Source organism: Plecotus auritus, assembly GCF_963455305.1.
Source record: "Plecotus auritus genome assembly, chromosome: 8".
In the NCBI taxonomy this organism is placed as follows: domain Eukaryota; kingdom Metazoa; phylum Chordata; class Mammalia; order Chiroptera; family Vespertilionidae; genus Plecotus; species Plecotus auritus.
In genome coordinates, this window is record NC_137782.1 from 164,937,449 (window position 1) to 164,958,439 (window position 20,991).

A 20,991-nucleotide genomic window follows, 5' to 3' on the forward strand; every position below is an offset into this window, starting at 1 on the left:
TGCACGGCCCGACCTGTGACCTGTTCCGGCGGCGATCATGGCTGCGGGGCCACGGGAGGCTCGGGCTGGGCTTCCTGGGCTGGGAGGCTGGTTGCCGGCCGAGGTGCCATCTCCCCTGCTGCTTCCTGCACCTTGGAGATTTTTTCCAAAACACCTAAGCCTGTTTTAATGAACAGACGTCAGCGTGGCCGTCCCCCAGCAGCTGAGATCCCGAGGGCAGCCAACACGGACACTGAAAGCTAGGGCAGCGTTCTCACCCTCCGTCCCTTCTCCCCCGTTCTGGAGTGTTCTGGAACCCGCAGGCCAGAACGATCCCACAGGGAGAGGTCAGCCGAGGCACCGGAGCCACCGGCCGGCCTCCGAGGGTGACTTCCATTTTGGAGCCCGCGTCCCCGAGGGCCGTTAGGAACCGTGCAGGATGTGGTGACTCATCGGATTCCAGGGGGAAGGACACGGGGAAGGCATTTTCTCACGGTTGCGTTTCTGAGCCCCGGGGTCATAAATACTTTTTCTGTCGTGGGTTAGATGGAGCTTCCGTCTGAATGTTTACCCACTTGGGAGATTTGTTCATTCTATTCATTATTTTAAAAATCTTGTGGCTGAAACCGGTTTGGCTCAGTGGATAGAGCGTCGGCCTGCGGACTCAAGAGTCCCGGGTTTGATTCCGGTCAAGGGCATGTACATTGGTTGCGGGCACATCCCTGGTGGGAGGTGTGCAGGAGGCAGCTGATCGATGTTTTTCTCTCATCGATGTTTCTAGCTCTCTATCCCTCTCCCTTCCTCTCTGTAAAATATCAATAAAATATATTAAAACAAAAAATCTTGTGTTTAAAAAAATTTTGGGGCGGGGGGGGGGGGGGGGCGGGAGTAAGACTGCCTAGTCTAAAGCTGACCACTAGGGCCAAAACCGGTTTGGCTCGGTGGATAGAGCGTCGGCCTGCGGACTGAAAGGTCCCAGGTTCGATTCCGGTCAAGGGCATGTACCTTGGTTGCGGGCACATCCCCAGTAGGAGGTGTGCAGGAGGCAGCTGATCGATGTTTCTAACTCTCTATCCCTCTCCCTTCCTCTCTGTAAAATACCAATAAAATATATTTTTTAGAATGAATAAATAAATAAATAAATAAAGCTGACCACTAGGGTAGCAGCCGGAGCTTCTCGGCCTTGTCGGTGCCGGGGAATCCCCCCGAGACTGAAGAACTTCTCTTGCCTGGCTGGCGTGGCTCAGTGGTTGAGCGTCAACCTATGAACCAGTAGGTTATGGTTCAGTGCCCAGTCAGGGCACATGCCCAGGTTGCGGGCCCAGTCCCCAGTGGGGCGTGCAGGAGGCAGCTGATGGATGATTCTCTCTCATCACTGATGTTTCGATCTCTTTCTCCCTCTCCCTTCCTCTCTGAAATCAGTAAAAATATGTATTTTTACAAAACTTGTCCTCCTGGCTCCCCCTGCTCTCTCTGGAACCTTCCTCCCCGTAGCCGACCCCCACTGCCTGGCCGGAGGGCTCCTCGGCTTGGCTGCATCACCCTTTCAGATCTGGGCCCTGGACCCGGAGGCTGGAAATGGCCTTAGGGCCCTGACCACCTCCCACACGGGGGCGGGGGGGTGGGGGGTGGGCGCGGGAATTGCTCAGCTCCTTCCGGGCCCTGTTGCTGTGGTTGCATGGGAGAGGGGCCAGGTGGACCAGAGCAACAGTGCCCTGGGGGTCCTTTCTTCACTTGAGGCAAGTTTAGATATTTGGGGGCGTTCTAAGAAACCCAAGGCTTGGGGCTCCCGGGGGAAAGGTCTAGAAACAGATGAGCTTACTGGGAGGCAGGGAGGGAGTTCTCTGGCATAGATGGGACCTGCGGGACCTGTATTGCTCTCCATTAGCATTTTGCCTCCACATCCCTGCAGCCGAGGGTGCAGCTGGGGAGGGGAGCAGGCCTCTGTGACTCCGGTGCTCAGGGGACAGGAGGAAGCGTGGCTCTGTGGCCAACCTGGAAACGGACCTGCTGCCTCCCTTCCATCCAGCCTTCTTCCCCAGCCTCCCTGCACCAGGTCACCACCCCCACCCCCACCCCCCACCCCTGTCCCAGCCTTTGCCCTCAGAGGGGAGGTCAGATGAGGACCAGACAGTCAAGAATGCAGGGACCTTCGCCATGAGTCATTCCGCCCCTCAGTCATTCCGCAGAGAGGCGATTTGACTTGGCGGGTTCCCGGCTAGCGAGGAAAGGGCCACAGTCCAGGGCTTCTCGTTTATTCATTTCCTACACTGTCTCACCCACTGGGGTGCAGAAGTGGGTTGTTTTTAAATACCCACATTTCAGTGTAAGGAATGCTGTCCGGCCTGGAGGGTCCCCAGGCATGAACAAACCCGAGTCTGTTAGGCGGTCTGGGTTAGAAGCTTTGGCGGTACTGGGTTGCTCTCTGACAGTCTGCACGCTCTGGTTGGGTTTTCTTAGGTGGACACCCACTGGGGCTGGTCAGCCAGCACCTGCTGCGGAGGGCAGGAGACCCCGCCCAGAGCTCGGTGCCCCCTGAGAGTGACAGTCCAGGCGGGTGTGTGAGGGTTGCCTTCGGCAGCAGGTGATCAGGTCTGCAGTCCAGCGGCCCTTGGAGTGGCCTGGGGACCGCACACCCAGGGAGCCTGCAGGTGCCAGGGACAGAGGAACGGGCTCTCCCAGCCCAAAGAAGCTCTTTGTGCCCATGCACCAAGCTCCTAGCACAAACACCAGGTCCCGAACCCCCTCCTCCTCTTCCTGTAGCTTTGGTTCCTCGCGGGACCTGGGTACGGGTACTGGCCGCCCCTCACCTGCTGGCAGAGGTGACTGAGGATGCATGTGAAGCCCAGAGACCTGTAAACCTGTGGCACAGGTGCAGGGTAGCAAGGGTAGCATTGTGACTCTGGAATCGGCCCAGGACCTCTTCTGGTCTCCTGTGACCTTTTCCACGACCCGCGAACGGCTCGTGGGTTATACACCCGCAGCTGGTGGCCCTGGGCTGGCTTCAGTCTGCTCCCAGCTCGTTGGCACCCAAGCGCACTTAGTATGTGCTCAGCGTGTGGGGGGTGAACAAATGAGCGAACGAATGAATGGGTAGCAGAGGGACGGCTCAGGCCTCACAGGGGGATGGATTGGCCAGCTTAGCAGGAGGGGAGAACAGCCACCCCCCAACCAGCCTTCCAGGCCTGGAGCCACGCCCTTGGGTGGGCCTCACCAGCCAGGGCAACTAGGCAGGGTCTGCTGCAGAGACCTAACATCCCTCGGGGCTCACAGGCTCTGCTGGGGCCCTCCCTGGACACTGGCAACTTGGGGTTTGGTCTCAGTCACCGCCCCCCACCACCCCCTCTCCTGAAGACGCGCCTTCACCACTGTCCTCTTCTCTCCTCCTCGGGGCGCAGATCCTGGCCAACGTCTTCCTCTACCTGTGCGCCATCGTCGTGGGCACCATGTCCTACTACATGGCAGACCGCAAGCACCGCAAGGCCTTCCTGGAGGCCCGCCAGTCGCTGGAGGTGAAGATGAACCTGGAGGAGCAGAGCCAGCAGCAGGTAAGGCTCTTGGGTGGCCTCAGGGCAGTGGGCTCGGAGCTGGTCCAGCCTGTGATGGGAGGAGGGGCCTGTGTGTGTGTGTGGGGGGGGAGTTCAGTGCAAAGCCCCATGGGCCTTGGTGTTGACCCACCAGGTCAGGTGCTCGCTGCCTAACGCCACCTCAGGGTCCCTCGCCTGGAAGGGCTCCTCCCGACTTCAGGGAGCTTCTCTTCCTGGAAACTCACTCCCGAATCTCCTCTGTGCTTGGCCTAAGCCTCCCTCTTTCCCTTTTTCGGCCTTTTTTTTTGTCCTTATATTTAAAACTTTTTAAAGAAACACATCACCCCGGCAGCCACCAGTGGCTCCCTGTGTCCCAGGTGAACAAGTGCTGTAGGTTGAATGCTTGTCCTCCGTGGGCTTGTTAGTCCTCCTCTGCCACTCTCTTAAGGTCAAGGGCAGATGCACACTGCCCACCTACTGTGTGCACAGAATTGCTCTCCCTGCAGCGGGACCCATCCCCTGGCCTCGGGGCCCTCTGGGTGAAGTCCACCGCCCAGGGCGCTGTTTTCTTCATGCTCAGGGCCATCTCCCCACTGTCTTCTCCCTCTAAGTCATTTTTAACTAAGGAAAACCAGCCCGACCCCCCGGGACTCCACCGTTTACATTTTTCTCTGCGAGAAGTGCCTGCTGTTGCGCTGTTTACGGGCTTGACGGCAGCCCGTCACCGCAGCACCTCCCATTCTCGTGTGAGTCAGACTTTCGCATCGTTTTTTTGGTCTGGATTCTTCTCAAATGCTTTTGAAGGTCCCCAGAAATTACATCCACCAGTTTCCTGTTATCCCGAGGTTATTTCTCCTTCACGCACAAACTCAAGTGGAAAATATATGACCCTCTGCTCTGGGAACCGTGTCTCTGTGTTCATGGGGTGCTGCGTGCTCTGGGTTCACAAAATGCAGCTTTTGTGGACTCTGCCACTCAGCTGGCCAGGGCTGTGGTTTCGGGGTCCCTCTGGAACCTGGGTGGTGGGCCTCACATTCTCTAGACAGTGCTATTGGAGGCCCACACGGATTCATTTAGCCGATGGCCCTGGCTTCCTCTGTCCTGGGGGTGTGTTTTCTCTGTCCGTTTAGCAATGAGATCTAGAAGCTTCGGAGCTGGGCCTCGGGCTCGTTTCTTCAGAAAGCAGGTTAGGAGGGGGTGCTCCGGCCTCCGCTGTGACACGGGGCAGGCTTAGCTCACCGTGGGAGGCCCCTTCTCCTCGGCCTCGGTCCTGTGGTTCCCGAGGAGCTGCTGAGGCTTCAGCACATTTAAAGAATCCTCCGTGTAGTGAGTGCTGCTCGAAAGGCCTTAGTTTCTGGCTGTTATGCTGCCTTGTCTCGTTCGCCTCTGGCCTCTCATACTGTGGACGCGTTCCTCGGGTTCTTTACATAAAAACCACAAGGCATGCCACCACTTTGCTAAGCCAGGAGCTGTTTCCCACAATCTTTGCGTGGTTTTCCACACACCGATCTGCATCAGTCTTGTCTGTCTCTTCATGGGTAACCCGGGACACCTTCCATCCCACTGAACAGTGCTGGGCGGGGGCCTCCTGGTGTGGCGAGGAAGGCCCCTGGGTCTCCCCCTGGATCTGTTAGTCTCTAAAGAGGTGTTAGACGAGTTACCCACCCCTTAGAGCCTCTCTTTTCTCATTGGCAGAGTTGGGGTATTGATACTCAAAGGGGAAGTATTGATACTCACCGTGCAGGTTCCCTGAGTCCAACGGGAAGCACAGGCGGACGCGCTTTGTAACCAGTGAGCTTGGAGGTGGTGATGGTCCGGCTGCAGTGCACGGGCCATGAGGCCCGCTTTCTATGCCTCGTGCTGTGTGCTTGCTCCGGGCAGGGTCAGAGCATGGAACCTGGGCCCTGGCACAGAGGGCCACCCTGTGTGCTGGGGACTCCCGAACGCCATGGAGCAGCCTGGGGGCACCAGCAGTCTGCCCGGGGCACTGGCACCAGGAATGAGAGGCCCCGGGAGGCAGAAGGGAGGTGCAGGGGAGAGTCACAAACCTATACGTCCAGGCCTTGTTGGGACACAGCAGGTGTGTGTCAATGTCCATCAAGTGGAATGAATCTAGCCCAGGTCCAGCTTGTGTGTGGCCTTGGGCTAGTTCTTTCACCTCTTTGGGCCTCAGTTTCCCCTGTGTGTGAAGTGTAGATGGCAATACAACATTGGGATAAAATGGATAATACTGGGTGCACCGGTTAATAATGCGGATTTTTTTCAATAGATGGAGTACACATACGTTGATATATATGCGATTTGATACGTATGCTGTTTTGTTGTATTGACAGCAAGCTTCAAAACTTCATATGTCAAATTTGCTGAAGGTGTTAACATCATAGATATTTTTACGCTTAAAAATGTCAAACTTCAGCCGAAACCGGTTTGGCTCAGTGGATAGAGCGTCGGCCTGCGGACTGAGGGGTCCCGGGTTCGATTCCGGTCGGGGGCATGTACCTTGGTTGCGGGCACATCCTCAGTGGGAGGTGTGCAGGAGGCAGCTGATCGATGTTTCTCTCTCATCGATGTTTCTGGCTCTCTGTCTCTCTCCCTTCCTCTCTGTGAAATATCAATAAAAAATATATTTTAAAAAAAAATGTCAAACTTCATGCCAAAAGAGCATTTGCGGGAAGTTTTAATTCATTATTTTGAAGAAAAAGTTATTGTCGTGTACTTCGGGAAGCTTATGGTAAACATGTTCCATCTCAAGATACTTGTGAACGCTGGTTTAAATTCTTCAAAAATGATGATTTTGATGTGAAAGACAAAGAACGTCCAGGTTAACCGAAAAAGTTTGAAGACCAACAATTACAAGCATTATTGAATGAAGATGCGTGTCAAACTCAAGCACAACTTTGAGAAAGATTAAATGTCGCTCAGCAAACAATTTCTGATCGTTTACAAGCAATGGGAAAGATTTTAAAGGAAGGAAAATGGGTGCCACATCAACTGAACGAAAGACAAATGGAAAACCGAAAAGTCATCAGTAAAATGTTGCTTCATCGGCATGAAAGAAAGTCTTTTTTGCATCAAATTGTGACTGGTGATGAAAAAATGAATTTTATTTATTTAAAAAAATTGATTTATTTTGAGAATCCCAATGCACAGAATCATGGGTTGATCCAGGTCAACCATCAACCTGGATTTGCAAGGCCAAATCGCTTCGGAAAGAAGACAATGCTCTGAGTTTGATGGGATCAGGAAGGTGTGGTGTATTATGACCTTCTAAAACCAGGTGAAACCGTTAATACTGATCGATACCGACAACAGATAAATCAATATGAACCACGCTTTGATCATGAAATGACCAGAATGTGCCAAAAGACACGGCAAAGTAATTTTGCTTCATGATGACGCACCATCACACACTTCAAAACCAGTTAAAGACACGTTAAAAGATCTTGCCTGGGAAGTATTAACCCACCCGCCGTATTCACCAGACCTTGCTCCTTCAGATGACCACTTGTTCCGATTGATGGCACACGCACTTTCTGAGCAGCACTTCAAAACGTACGAAGAAGAGGAAAATTGGATCTCTGAATGGTTTGCCTCAAAACAAGAAAAGTTCTACTGGGACGGTATCCACAAATTACCTGAAAGATGGGGAAATGTGTAGCTAGTGATGGACATTATTTTGAATGAAGCATTTCTGATGTTTCTCTTGAAATTATCATGTTTTCTTCTATTACAAAATCCGCATTATTAACCAGTACACCTAGGATGTGTAAGGCCCTTTGGAAATGAGGAAAGGCATTGGGAGGGTTGGAATTCTCCTCCCACCTGGCAGTTTCAATTTGCTCATATTTTCTTTAGGAGTTCTGTGACTATGTACACAAGAGAGATTTGCGTACCATTTTAGTTTTCTTTCAGTGACTGACTGACAAGTTTGGGTATCATGGTAATGCCAGACTTAGGAAATAATTTGAGATGTGTTCCCTCTTTCTAATCCCTGGAAGAGTTTGAGGAAGATTTGGGTCATTGTTAAACGTTTAGCAGCAGTCACTGGTGAAACCAGGTGGGTCTAGAGCAGGGGTGGGCAAACTTTTTGACTCGAGGGCCACAATGGGTTCTTAAACTGGACCGGAGGGCCGGAACAAAAGCATGGATAGAGTGTTTGTGTGAACTAATATAAATTCAAAGTAAAGGAGCGGAGGGGAGAGCAAGAGAACCCTCCGCTCTTTCGGCTCCGCGGGCCGAATAGAACAGCCGAACGGGCTGGATCCGGCCCGCGGGCCGTAGTTTGCCCACGGCTGGTCTAGAGTTTTCTTTGTGAAAAGATTCAGTTTCCTTCACAGATAAAGGTTTTTATATTTCTCTTTGTTTATGCTTTGGAATTTTTTTTTTTTTCAGGGACTTGTTCATTTCATCAGATATTGAACTCTAGGTTGCCACATTTTTACTTTAAATCCTTTGAAGGTCTCATTCCATTAGCCTCTGGCTTCCATCATTTTTGTGGAAATGCCAGCTGTCAGACATACAGTTGCTCCTTTTAAAGTAATTGCATATTTTTTCCCTCTGGTTGCTTTCACAGTTTCGTCTTTGGTTTTTAGCAGTTTTATAATAATGGACCTAGAAATTTGTTGTGTAGTTACTCTGCTAGGTATCTGAAGAGCTTCTTGAATTGATGGCTTGATGACTTTCATCAGTTTTGAAAATTTTCAGCAAGTAGTTTAAAAAACAAAAAGTATTATTGAAAGTATTACATATGTCCCCTTTTCCCCCATTGACCCCCTCTGCCCACCCCAACCCCCTACCCCAGGCCTTCAGCACCCCATTGTCTGTGTCCATGGATTATGCACATATGCATACAAAGCAAGTAGCTTTTTGTTGCTTCTGTCTGACTCTTTCCCTTCTAGGATTCTAGATATTCTTATTAGACATTTTTACCACATTCCATATTTTTTTTTTCCTGAATCTTACCTTTCTTTTTGTTTCTTTCTGTGCATCGGATAGAATCTTTTTACTGACTTGACTTCCAGTGGTTAAATCTTTAATTTCGGTTCTTGGATTTTTTTTGTTTTGTTGTTGTTGTTCTAGAATGCCCATTTCATTTTAAAACATACATTCCAGTTCTTTGGTTAAGTTCTCCATTTGGTCACCTATTTCTTGGAAAATATTAAATATTTATTTATTTCTCTCCTTCACGCTATGTGACACTCTGGTCTTTAGTCTTCTGAAAATTGGGGTGAAAAATAATACCATTGTCATGGGTTTTTTGAGAATCACACAAAGTAAGAACTCTGAGTCTAGAAGCCATGAAGCCCTTTAGTGTGATTAGCTGCGGCCACACTGGCCCCTGGGGTCACCAGCTGAAGGGAGGGGCTGAGAGGTAGCTGGGGCTGGTGTTCCTTTCTCCATGGTGACAGTCGACATGCAAGTTGCTTCCTCCCCAGTTCCGGGGTGGTTTTATGTTCCAGGAATGTCAGCTGATGTGTCCTTGGGGCTGAGTGTAGGCTGGTGGTAGAGGCCACAGAGTCCCACTTCACGTTTCTCCTCGTGGGAATAAGAGTGAGATGACAGATCTGAGAACACTTTGGAAGGGGCTGCAGCACGTCCTAGGAGGACAGGAGACACAGCTGGTTTGGACGTGGCTCCTGTGGAAGGAACTGTTGCGGTGGGTCCCACACCAGCCCCCATGCACTCACAGTGTTCATGACCTTGTTAAAAAGATTCCCAACTTAAAAAAAATTCCCAGTACACTCTTTGCAGAAGAAGCCTCCTTTCAGAGGTTAGTTCTCAGGGTCCAAGTCTCACCGATGATAGGCTTGGCGTGTATTTCCCTTGCTTCCTACACTGCTCTGGGAGGAAGCCCAGTGTGTTCGGAGGGGAGGCCTGCCACGGCAGCTGTGTGGCCACCAGCAGGACATTCTCCTCCCGGGCCTGTCCCCCACAGCCGGACAGTGAAGCTGGGGCTTAGCTGGTGTCAGGGCTCCCCTCCTGCTCCCTCGGATTCCATTCTCTTTGTTGTTGTCACCTGGGAGGTTGTACTGGCCTCTATGAAGGTGACCAACCTGCTGCTGATAGCAGGTAACTCCGGATGGCTGGGCCGCCCAGCACTGTCCCCTGGGAAGGGAAGAAGCAGCCCTGGGCCTCAGTCACAGGCTTCACCCTCTGCGTGGTCCCCAGGGCGGGCATGTCCATCTTGTTGAAGGGCAAATGGGTGAGGGAGCATGTGGGTAATGAAAAGAAGTGGGATGGGGCCTTGGCTGCTTACACCTCCCCAGGTCCAGTCTCCTCCTCTGCGGGAGGGATTTAAAGCTCTGTGAGTGTGAGAGCCCCTCTGGCCGGCAGGGGCTCTCTGTGCATCAACTGAGCAGGTGTCTAACTCTGGGCAGTCTGATGGCGTTTACCTGTGACCCCGGGGTGGACCTCAGGCCTCTCTCTCGGGCTCCCCTCGGCTCCTTGGGTGTGGCAGGGTGGAGCAGGAGGCCCAGAGGAAGGAACTGGAATTGTTTTCCTGTATTCCATGGGATCATACTCCAGGGTTGAGTTGGGGACCTTGATGGTTGCTAAGCACCTCAGCTGCCACCTGGCAACAGCAGGCATCCAGGAAGTCCACCCAGGGCGCACCTGTCAGCAGGTACACACTGCAGAATGATGAGCCTTTCTGAATCACATACAGAACTACTTCCCAGAGAGAGGGACGTGGTGGAAGGAGGATGTGGGAGAGGACGGAGGGACGACAGAGGCTCTTGAGGCCTGCACTTCCTTTAGATTCTGTTGGTGAGGTCAAGCAGCCTTGTCCTCACTCAGGGAAGAGGGGGTGACTTCGGTCCCCACCCTCCATGGGGAGGAAGCTGTGGCTGGGCACGTGGGGAGAGCCCAGGGCTGACCTTGCAGGGTCCTAGGCCAGCAAGTCATTCGCCATCCCCCACCTCCGTGAGGACCCGCGGGCCAGGCCCTCTTCATCCGGCGCCTGGAGGACCTGGTGGAGGTGGACACTGGGTTGCTGTGCAGCTCCTGGGGGATCCATGACAGAGCAGCCCCTCACTCGGCCTTAAACCCAGCGCCCGGGGTTACCTCTGACCAGGGATGGCATTTCTTCTTGGTGCCCGAGTCCCAGGGGAGAACCAGCCATTCACCGTGAGCGTCAGACGTCTCTCCTGGGAGCCTGAGCTGGGACTCTGGACAGCTGGCACCACATGGGCTCAGCTTCAGTTTCTCATCTTCCTGAAGGTCCCTCCTCTCCGACCTCTGCCCGAGCCTGCCCCCCTGTGCCCTTCAAGACCTTTGGCTGTGAGGCGAAGGCATAGAGCAGTCTCGACCTTGAACCTTGTCCTCATGGGAGGTTGGTAGGGGAGAGGGGAGTCCTGGGGAGAGAGGAGGGAGCCAGCTCCCTTCTGGCCTGGGGTTGGGCTTCTAGAGTCAGTCCTCAAAGTGCCCGGTTGTGCTGGCCACAGTGAGGCTGGGGCTGTCCTGGCAGCCAGTGAGGCGGGAAGAGGAGCTGCGGCTGGAGGAGCTCAGCTCGCACCTCTCCACTGCAGCCCTGCCTCTTACTCTCACTCGGTGCGTGGTGGCCGGTGGCCGCACTGTCCTGCTGTGAGTACCCGGCAGAGAGAGCAAACAGGCCATCCATGAGGCAGGAACCACAGCGGACCGGGCCCCCCACCCCAACGCCAGCCTTGGCAGTTACTTGTGTCTTCACAAACAGACCTAGTATTTCCGTTTTCAGTTTAGCCTCGATGCCTCTCGGCTTGAGACAAGCCCGAGGTGAGTGTCTCCCGTTGAAGAAGGAATTAGTGCTGCTGTCTCCCAGCGCCCACCCCGTGGGTTCCCCTGGAAGTTCTTCATCCTGACATTCCAGGCCCTAGCAGAACAACCCCATTTCAGGTAGTGCAGGTGGGGGACGGGCCCACAGAGGGACGCTTGCTGTGCCCGGGGGACGTGGGCACCAGGGTGGGTAAGAGTAAAGGAAGGGGGGAGCGGCATGTGGAAGAAGCGCCATTGGACGGAGGCAGAGGGAGGGAAGCGCAACCCCCTTGAAGCCTTGCGGGTGGAGACTGGGTCTGTGTCACCTCCCTGGGCCTTCGTTCCCAGGGTGGATTGAGCTGCGCCCGGGGGTCCAGGACGGAAGCAGGCGTGTGCTCCCCCTGCACCCACTCCCTTCCCACTGATCGCAGGTGCCCCGCAGCACCCTGCTCAGCTCAGTGGCCTCCAGGCAGCCGCTCTCTGCCCCTCCGCGGTGCTTAAGTGCTAAGTGTCTGCACTGTCCAATATGGCAGCCACGGGCCACAGGCGGCTGTTTAAATTAATGAAAATTAAAGAATTAAAATCGCGTAGCTGCGTGTGGCAGGTGCCACCGTGGGACGCAGGCTCTGGCCCGTTTCCGTGGCGGCGGAAAGTTCTGATAGTGCTGTTCCAGAGGGTGATGGCTTGTCCCTCGGGCCACGTCTCCTACTTGACAGCTCATTAACGCACCAGCCTCCAAGGAGCGTCTGCTTTGTGCCACGCAGGCTGTGAGGGCTCCAGGTAGCACACACGTGGCCTTCCATGGGTCCAGAGGGCTGTCTCCTGAGACTGCAGTCACCTTGGCCCACACAGCGGCCCCACCCATCTCTGGAGATGGCACAGGAGTCCAGGCGCGTGACCAGAGGCTCACGTCCTCAGTGTCCCCTCTCCTGCAGGGGAGAGCTCTGGGCTGACCCTGGATCTGTGTGATTTCTGTTCTGTCCAAGACGACACGCCTGGTGGGGACTTGCTAGTCTGGCCCTACCACTGCGATTCATGTGCCTCTGCTTCCCCCCTGGAGCCCATCCGCCCAGGAGACTCTGGAACCCTGGCTTGGATCCTGTTCTCGCTCTGGAAGGTCTTGTGGAAAGATGGCTGGTTTGAGTGACGCAGCCTCTCCCTCTCTGAACTCCCATGGCCTTGGCTGAAGACAGCAGAGCGCTCTTGCCCTGTGAGGCCAGTCACGCTGCGGTGACCTCACTGCCCGCCCATCGGAGCTCCTGGGAGTACTGTTTTCCTTTGACCTTCCCAGCTCAAGGACCTGCACAGATGACCAGTGACTGCGCTTGAGTGACCGAGGGGTGTGGTCCCCTGGTCTGCAGGGCGACACCTGCCCTGTGGTCAGACGGTAGCCCTGGGGTTTCCTGATGGCACGTGAGGTGGCGTTGAGGCTCTGGCCTCCCAGGGCTAGCAGGCCGGGTCCTCCTCCTCTTCACGCCCTTCCCCCTGCCGCCTCTGCTCAGGTGGGCAGGCCAGGAGGGGCACCTGGGGGGTCCAGTGACTGTATGGCTTCCAAGTGGCTTGGCAGCTCCAAGAACCCGGATAAATCAGGACCAGAATAGACATGTCTGTGGACGGCTGTGTGCTCACAGCCTGTGATGGGTTGTCATGACATGTATTTGTGTGTGTGTGTGTACACACAGCACATATGTAGGACACACCTGTACATGCACAAGGACACACCCCCCCTCAGACAAGCAGGTACCACACAGACACCACACCATATGCACACCCAGCCATCCGGCACTGAGGCCATGCTGACGGACTGCCCACCAGGTCACAGACCACCTGGAAGCTCAGCACATACCTGTTCCCGGAGGAGGAGATCCCAGCCCCTGGGGCCCGGAGGCCGTGCATCCAGCCCTGGGCCACCACGACCACTTCTCCCTGGGGTCGGACACTGTGCTCCTGCCCCAGCCAGACCCTGCCCCAGCCAGACCCTGCCCCAGCGGTCTGCTCCCCACCCGGCAGTCCAGGGTGCTTCTCCCAGGACGGGGCAGTGTTTTCTGTACCCGGGAGCCTCCCGGGGGCTGCCAGCGCTGCTGCTTCCTTTTTGATACCTCATCTGGTGCTTTTCCCAGAGAGGGTCAGGGCCTTGACTTAGCTCCTGTGTTTTTAGGATAACTCTCAAAGCCGTGTGGGCAGTTTGGCGGGATCTGGGCCAGCCTGCCACCCTGTGGGGACTCCCTCCTGTGGCCACTGGCGGGTCGGGATGGGAGTTCACCGCCTCTCAGGGCAGCACACTCTTCACGGGAACTGTTTTGGCTTTTAGAGAAGCCCTCCTCTGGAGGCAGCAGTCCGTTTCCCAGCAGCCTTCTCTCCCCAGCTTTCTCGTGGGGCCTCCGGAGCAAGCCTCCCCCTTCTCCAGGCAGCAGCTGCCCTCAGACGTGAAGCATGTCTGTGTGGCTTCTCTGGGCTGAGTCCCAGCCTCTCAGACCTCCCCCCCCACACCCAGCTCCTCCCCTCATGGTCAGTCCCTGGCAAAGGCCGAGGTCCTGTGTTTCCTTGGGGGGGAGGGGGGCTCCCAGCAGGTCTCCACCTCCTCATCCCAGACCCTTGGCTTCTGTTAAAGACCAAGGGGCTTGTGCAGGTGCCACTTCATGCTGCGAGTTTATTTAAGATCGAATCGTATCTTCAAGGCCTGTTAGACTGTTTTATTCCCAGTCTCGAGACACTGTGCCTCTCCCACTCGGTTCTCTTGCAGTTGATTTTCGGGACTCAGATAGAGATGATTGCTTTTGCTCTGGCCAGGATCTCCCCTCTCTAAGAAAACTGGTTGCTGTGGACAGGCTATGGTCAGGGTCACCGCTGGCGGCAACAGGAAGTTCTGTGTTTATTTCCAGTTTAAAAAGTTTCTTTAAAAAGCAGCAGCATAACACCATATATAGCATTTTGAAAAACATTTTACGTTTTCTCTTAATCCCATCCCCCCAGTTGCTCTCTGCTCTCGCACCCGCCCCTGCCTTTACTTAGACGTGTGTGTATCCCGCATCGCCTTCGGCGAATACGGTCTGTGTCTGCCCTGCTTTTCTCTCTCGCTGGCTTGTGGCAACAGTTTTTACCGAGACCAGTGTAAGTGGCACAATCTCCCGCCCAGAGGACCGGCCGGTTTAATTAACCGTTTGCTGGCGTTCGGGCCGCTCGCGGTGCTGTCCGCGTGTGTGGTGCCACTGCAGTGCACTTCCTCTGGCACACGTGTCTTTTCACTTCTTTTGGGTTATTTTTGCTGGATAAATTCCCGGAAGGGTCAGAGGCTTGGAACATTCTTGTGACTCCCGAAACATATAGCAAGTGCTATTTTAGGAAGAGCAGGCTCTGCCTCCCTCCGCGCTGGCCCCCTCGAGGCTCAGCTACCCTGGGGTCCCTCTCTCCACCACCCCTGCATCTCCTGTGGGGCCCACCAGACAAGGACGCCTGGATGCCAGCCTCCTTCCTCCTCCAAGAACTCGCACGAGGTGTTAGGGCCTCTCCCCTGGGGCCCTGAGCACGGATGTCAGGGATCCTCTATGAGTAGATGAGCGTTTTTCTAGAAGATCTGGAGCTAACATCACACACCCCAAAAGGGATCCAGGAAAGGGCTTAGTCTCTGACTCTAAGGGCAGACGATGTCAGCGCCAATAGAGACACCAAGGACGTGGGCAGAGGGAGAGGAGCAGGCCTGGGCAGGGCCGGGGTGGCGGGTGAGGTTGTTGAAGGGTGTGGCGGCGGGGGGGGGGGCGGGGGGCGCAGTGGTAGGAGGGGCTTGTCTATACTGGAGGAGACACGAGGAGAGCAGGAAAATGGGACCAGAAAGGCCGGTGGGTGCCCCGTCAGGAGGCCTGGGGTCTCTGGAGGAGCGTGGCGGGTAGAGAGCACCCGCGTGCGGGGCGCAGCGTGGAGGAAGAGCAGAGCCACGGAGGTGGGGGTGGATCTGGCTGTTACAGAAGTCCTGGTTGTGACGTGGCAGGGGCGGGTGCCTCTCCTTCACTGCCCCCGGCCATGCCCTCCCTCTGACCTCTGCCTCCGAGTGGAGTGTTCTCCCCGTGGAGTCCCCATCGGCTGCCGTCTTGCTCCTGTCTCTGTCATGTGCGTGTCCTTTCTGCGGACGCCTGCTTGTTTAAAACCAGTTTCATCACAACCACTCGGGTGGCCTCTGCCTGCTGACCGTGCTGAGGGTGACTAAGGTTTCACAAGCCACACGAGTCAGCGGGCAGCCTTCATTTACAACCACAGCTGCTTGCTTGTTGTTCTACTGCTTTTATGCTTTCAGTGTGTTCATGCTCCTGAAAAAAGTGACGGGAATCACGTCACGCAGAGTGACGGTTCCCACCCCACCCCCACCCGAGAGCAGCTCAGGGCCTCGTCACGCGTGGATCCTGGGCCGTGTCCTGGGCCTCGGGCTGCACCGAGTGCTCTGCTGCTGCCTCGTCCCGCCATGGCTGACAGTCTTGGCCTGGGCCGTGCTGGGAGGAGGCGGTGGGGGCCACCCCTCAGGAGCCCTGACTTGTTTTCAGGGAAATTGGGACTGTGGTTGGGCCATGGAGCACCTTACAGGACATGATTGGGATCCCCAGATTCCTGCCCCAGCCTCAGTGCTCACTGCTGCTCCCCCACCCCCCTGCTGCCCCTTCTCCCTGGGGACCCCAGCAGCTCTGACCCTAGGCAGCCCAGGAGAGCTGGCAGCGCCCCCATCTCTGGTTTGAAAATCCCCCTGGACCTGGCCAGTGTTGCTCATTGGTTAGTGTTGGCCTGTGCACCGGAGGGTCTCCGGTTCGATTCCCAGTCAAGGGCACGTACCTGGGTTACAGATCTGATCCCCATCCTGGTTGGGGGGTGCATGTGGGAGGCAACCAATCCATGTGTCTCTGGCACTTAGATGTTTCTCTCTTTTTCCCCTCTCTCTCTCTCCCCTTCCAACTCTCTCTAAAAAATGTCCTCACTCTCAGGTGAGGGTTAAAAAAAAGTCCTCCTGTTCCAGGAGAGTCCTCAGTCCCCGTCCTCGGTCTCTGTGCCCCACACGCCCTGGGTTCCTTTGGCTTCTCCTCCCTGAGCTGCCCTGATGCCATCCCAGAGGTTCTGACAGTGGGGGTGGCTGTGGGAACGCGAGGGTGATAGTCAGGCCCTGGCGGTGCTCAGGCTGGGTGATGGGACATGCCTCGTTAGCGCCCTGTGAGTCACTCTGAGAGAGAGGGTTGATGTTGCCCATGAAAGCAGATGGGAGGTGGGGATCCTCCTGTGCTGTGGTGGCGAGCAGGTGGGGGGCTCTGGTCTGCAGACCGTCCTAGGGGAATGGGAGGGGCAGATCTGTCTTCTGTCAGGGGGGCTGAGGCCCAACCCTCTGGCTGATAGGGACTGGGGTTCAACACCAGAACCTTGGGGGCCTCTTGGCTGCCCACCCAGGGGAGAGGAGGAGAGCCTCCTGCTTAGGCCCTGCCCTCGAGGATGCACAGGGCAGGAGCAGCGGAGAACGGGCCCCCAGGACCTGTCACACTTCCTGTGGCAGGGGGGACGCCTCGGAGGCCCAGAGCCAGGCTTGGATTTCTTCCTGGGCTCCTGGCTCCCATCAGCTCTCCCGGAGGGGCTCAGCCACAGCCCTGAGCCTGCTCCGTGCAGGTGCTGCCCGTTCTGGGCCTGTGCTCTGGGGCCTGTGGGGGCGAATGGTTCCTGGCTGACGTTGCCAGAATCGGGTGTTTCTTCCCGGAAGTACTTGAGCTGCCCCTGGATGAGCACCAGTGAGACCCCGAGGTCCCCACTCACTCTGCCCGCCCTGTGCCCCACAGGAGAACCTGATGCTCTCCATCCTGCCCAAGCATGTGGCTGACGAGATGCTAAAGGACATGAAGAAGGATGAGAGCCAGAAGGACCAGCAGCAGTTCAACACCATGTACATGTACCGCCATGAGAATGTCAGGTGCGCCGGCCCCGCATGGGCTCCGAGAGCAGGACGGGGTGGGGCCCTTGGGGTCAGCTGAGCACTGCAGATTAAGGTCTCCCCTGAGACTAGAAGCAAAGTCATCCCCACAGTGAGCCCCAGTGTGAGCAGCCTTGCAGACGGGCATCGGGGCTGAGACATGCTTTGGGCTCTGTGGTCCAGCCCCGTTGTTGTACCAGCATCACCCAGAGCCAGGAAGGGACACCTGTGAGGCCACCCAGCATTCAGGGCCAGCACTGGGGCTCCTGCCTTCCTCCTGGGGCAGGAGGGAGGCAGCCTGGGAAGGGGCCCATAGAGGGAAGCCCACAAGGATAAGCTAAGTGCCAGAGCGCAGATTCACCCTCAAAGTGCCCAGGTCTCACCGCTTTGGGGCTTGAGCAAAGACCCGCTTCCCCGGGATCCTGGCTGCCCTGGGTTGGGAGCGGGAGCAGGAGCTGGCGTGGCGTCAGGTGTGCGGCGGGAGCCTCACGCGGTGCCCCTCCCTGCAGCATCCTCTTCGCGGACATCGTGGGCTTCACCCAGCTGTCTTCCACCTGCAGCGCCCAGGAGCTCGTGAAGCTGCTCAACGAGCTCTTCGCCCGCTTCGACAAGCTGGCGGCCGTGAGTACCCTGGCGGCCTGTGCCGGCTCCCGGGTCCCTCCCTCCCTCCCTCCCTCCCTCCCGTCCCTCCTCCGCTGTCACTCCTCCCGCCACAGCCCCGCCCTGTCCTTTCAGAAATACCACCAGCTGCGGATTAAGATCCTGGGCGACTGTTACTACTGCATCTGCGGCCTGCCCGACTACCGGGAGGACCACGCCGTCTGCTCCATCCTCATGGGGCTCGCCATGGTGGAGGCCATCTCGTAAGTGGGTGCTGCTGCAGGGAGGGGTGCCTGGGCCCGTGGGAGGAGCCGGTCCGTCGTGGTGGCCCAGAAGCCCCCAGGCTCAGGCAAGTATTGTGGGACGTAGTGATGTTATGCAACTGGAGGTCCCTCAGGACGAGGCTGGGGCAGTCCTTCTGCCCACTCAGCTCAAAGGCAGACAGAAAGCTGGGGGGCACCCAGTTGGCCGCTTGGCCCAGAGGAGAAGAAAGCGTGTAAGATCCCTCCTGTAGGGTGAGGGGGCGAGGGGGCCGGCACCTGGCTGCGGGCTTCCCTTCACCCTCCTCCTTTCTGTGTACCTGGCAGGTACGTGCGGGAGAAGACAAAGACCGGGGTGGACATGCGTGTGGGGGTGCACACGGGCACTGTGCTGGGGGGCGTCCTGGGCCAGAAGCGCTGGCAGTATGACGTGTGGTCTACCGATGTCACTGTGGCCAACAAGATGGAGGCTGGCGGCATCCCCGGGTGAGTGTTCCTTCCCTGTGGGCAGGCATGAGGTCGGAAGGGACAGCCACCCCTCAGGTCTGCGGCTCGGACGGGCCCCCTCCACCAGGAGCGGTGTTCCTTCTCGGGCGCCCGTCTCCTTGGCCTGTGGTTGGCTGTGGCCTCTCCTGCCGGGACCTCTGCACCGTGTGTCCTCTCGTCCCCTTTACCGACTGGCAGGGCTGCCCGCGCTCTGCTGCCATCACACTGCTGAGTCAGTGCCAGCCTCCCCGGCGGGCGTTAGATAGCCAGCAGCAGCTCGGAGGAGCCGCTTGCCGGTTAAGAAGCGGCCGGGCCAGGACCTGCCTGTGCTCAGGGCGGGCAGGCTGAAGGCATCTGCAACCTGCCCGCCCGGCCAGGGAGCTCCCTCAGGCAGTCACCAGCCTCTCCCTCCTGGTGACTCCCCAGAGAAGGGCCCCGGAAAACGGGTGCAGACTTCTAAGTGTCCTCATTTGTACTCCCAGCTGCCTGAGGACAAAATTTTATTCCTGCCTCATGACTTAACACCGAGGCTCCAAGAGGGGCAGGTGCCACACCGCCCACACAGGACCTCCCTGCCTCTGCCCCGAGTGGCCCCCTGTCCCATGCACCCCGAGACGCTGGCCCGAGTGGCAGCCTGGGCCAGGACTGTCGGGGGCAGGGGCGGGCCCGTGCTCAGGGCCTCTCTGGCTGCGGTGCAGGCGCGTGCACATCTCCCAGAGCACCCTGGACTGCCTGAAAGGAGAGTTCGACGTGGAGCCCGGCGAGGGGGGCAGCCGCTGCGATTACCTAGAGGAGAAGGGCATCGAAACCTACCTCATCATTGCGTCCAAGCCAGAGGTGAAGAAAACTGCCTCCCAAAATGGCCTCAACAGCTCGGTGAGTCCCCACCCACCCCCTGCACTAGGGGATGGAAAGGAGGGGGCTGGCGGAGGGGTGGCAGAGGACTGGGCACGGCTTGATGGCGGAATGAGCTGTGAGGTGCAGGTGGGCATCCCAGCGATGCTGAGTCCCGCTGAGCAGTGACGAGAGGCCTCCTTTCAGAGGACCAGCGGTGTCTGGGGGAAGGTGACTGTCCTGTCCCGCCACCGGGAATGTGTGTGGTGCTCGGAGCGGCTGGGTGGCAGTGAGGGTCCCTGCAGGAGGACGCGGTGGAAGCCACAGGAGTGACGTGGATGCCAAGGGGGGGAGCAGAGGGAGGGTGCGGGGAGGCAGTGGATGCCCCTCCTTACTCACCTCGGCCCCCTCCCGGCCCCGGCCGGCTCTCCGCTCACTTTCTATCTTCATTCATGTGAAAGATGAAGCTGGGAACAGTCTCATGTCCTTAGTTGTTCCCGAGGCAGGACACCTGTCAGCCACGTGAGTTTCTGAGAATCGCACATTCACATCCACCCTTGGAGGCTTTCCCCAGCTCTGAATTCTAGGAGCGCTTTAGGAGAAGAACGACCCGTTGCCATTGCCGAATGACATTCTTTAGATATTTTATCTCCCTGCCTGCCAGCACTTGTTACACTCTCTCAGGCAGGGGTCCTCAAACTTTTTAAACAGGGGGCCAGTTCACTGTCCCTCAGACCGTTGGAGGGCCGGACTATAGTTTAAAAAAATATATATAAAAAATTCCTATGCGCACTGCGGGCCCGGGACGAGTCAGCTGCTAAGCAGGACAGGCAGCAGCACCCGGTGGGCCGGATACATGTCCTCGGCGGGCCGCATGTGGCCCGCGGGCCATAGTTTGAGGACGCCTGCTCTCAGGGAATGTAAGTGTCACTGCTGGAGACTCTAGTTCTCTCCACGCCCTGGCTGCGCAGCCGCTGTCCGCCGCTAGGGGGCGCGGGGCAGGAAGCAGCTGGCAGGACTGTCCTGCTCGCAGGATGAGCCTCACAGCTGTGTCGGGTCTCCAGCATGAGATGGACTCGGGCGAGGCGATGCTCAGATCACCCTGCCTGCTCTACAGTCAGTGAGACGTGAGCGTGCGTGAAGGATGGTGGGAGGGTCATGGGAGAGAGGGCGTCTCTGGAAGTCACGGGAGCACACACAGTTCCTTTGCAGAAACCTCCAGGGTTTAGTGGAAGGAAGTGATGAGGAGAGTGTGAGCAGGCATCTTCCACTTACACTAACCCTGTCTGAAATGCCACCTCTGACAACTCCCAGATTTAGCGCTCAGCCCCAGCCAGCTGCCCCGCACGCAGCTACAGCCACTGGTGCATCTCCGTTCGTGTGCAGAGCAGGCAGCTCGGAGTTACCAGGCGATGGCGCGCTCTCCCTCCTGCTCTCCACACTCAAGTCCTCTTCCTCAGCCTTTCCACCTGTCATGGCCGCTCTGCCTCAGTCTTCCTCACCTGCCAGTGGCCGCTCCATTTTTTTTCAACTTGCTCAGACCAGAAGCTTTGAGGATCTCCTTTACCCCTCTTTTTTTTTTTTTTTAAGACATTTTTATTGATTTCAGAGAGGAAGGGAAAGGGAGAGATAGAAACCTCAATGA

At 56.7% G+C, this 20,991-nt stretch overlaps 1 protein-coding gene across 4 annotated transcripts in view; it reads left to right on the forward strand.

Moving 5' to 3' along the window:
• Positions 1 to 20,991, forward strand: part of ADCY3 (adenylate cyclase 3) — a 54,476-nt gene that overhangs the window by 16,830 nt on the left and 16,655 nt on the right. For 2 of the 4 annotated variants that reach the window (XM_080683626.1, XM_080683625.1), the window contains 6 exons: positions 3,378 to 3,527; positions 17,036 to 17,166; positions 17,676 to 17,787; positions 17,902 to 18,029; positions 18,354 to 18,512; positions 19,211 to 19,388. In XM_080683626.1, coding sequence (XP_080539752.1) covers positions 3,378 to 3,527; positions 17,036 to 17,166; positions 17,676 to 17,787; positions 17,902 to 18,029; positions 18,354 to 18,512; positions 19,211 to 19,388 — 858 coding nt within the window. Of the gene's footprint in view, positions 1 to 3,377; positions 3,528 to 17,035; positions 17,167 to 17,675; positions 18,030 to 18,353; positions 18,513 to 19,210; positions 19,389 to 20,991 lie in introns of all 4 variants that reach the window. The other 2 variants (XM_080683623.1, XM_080683624.1) reach the window with 1 other exon arrangement.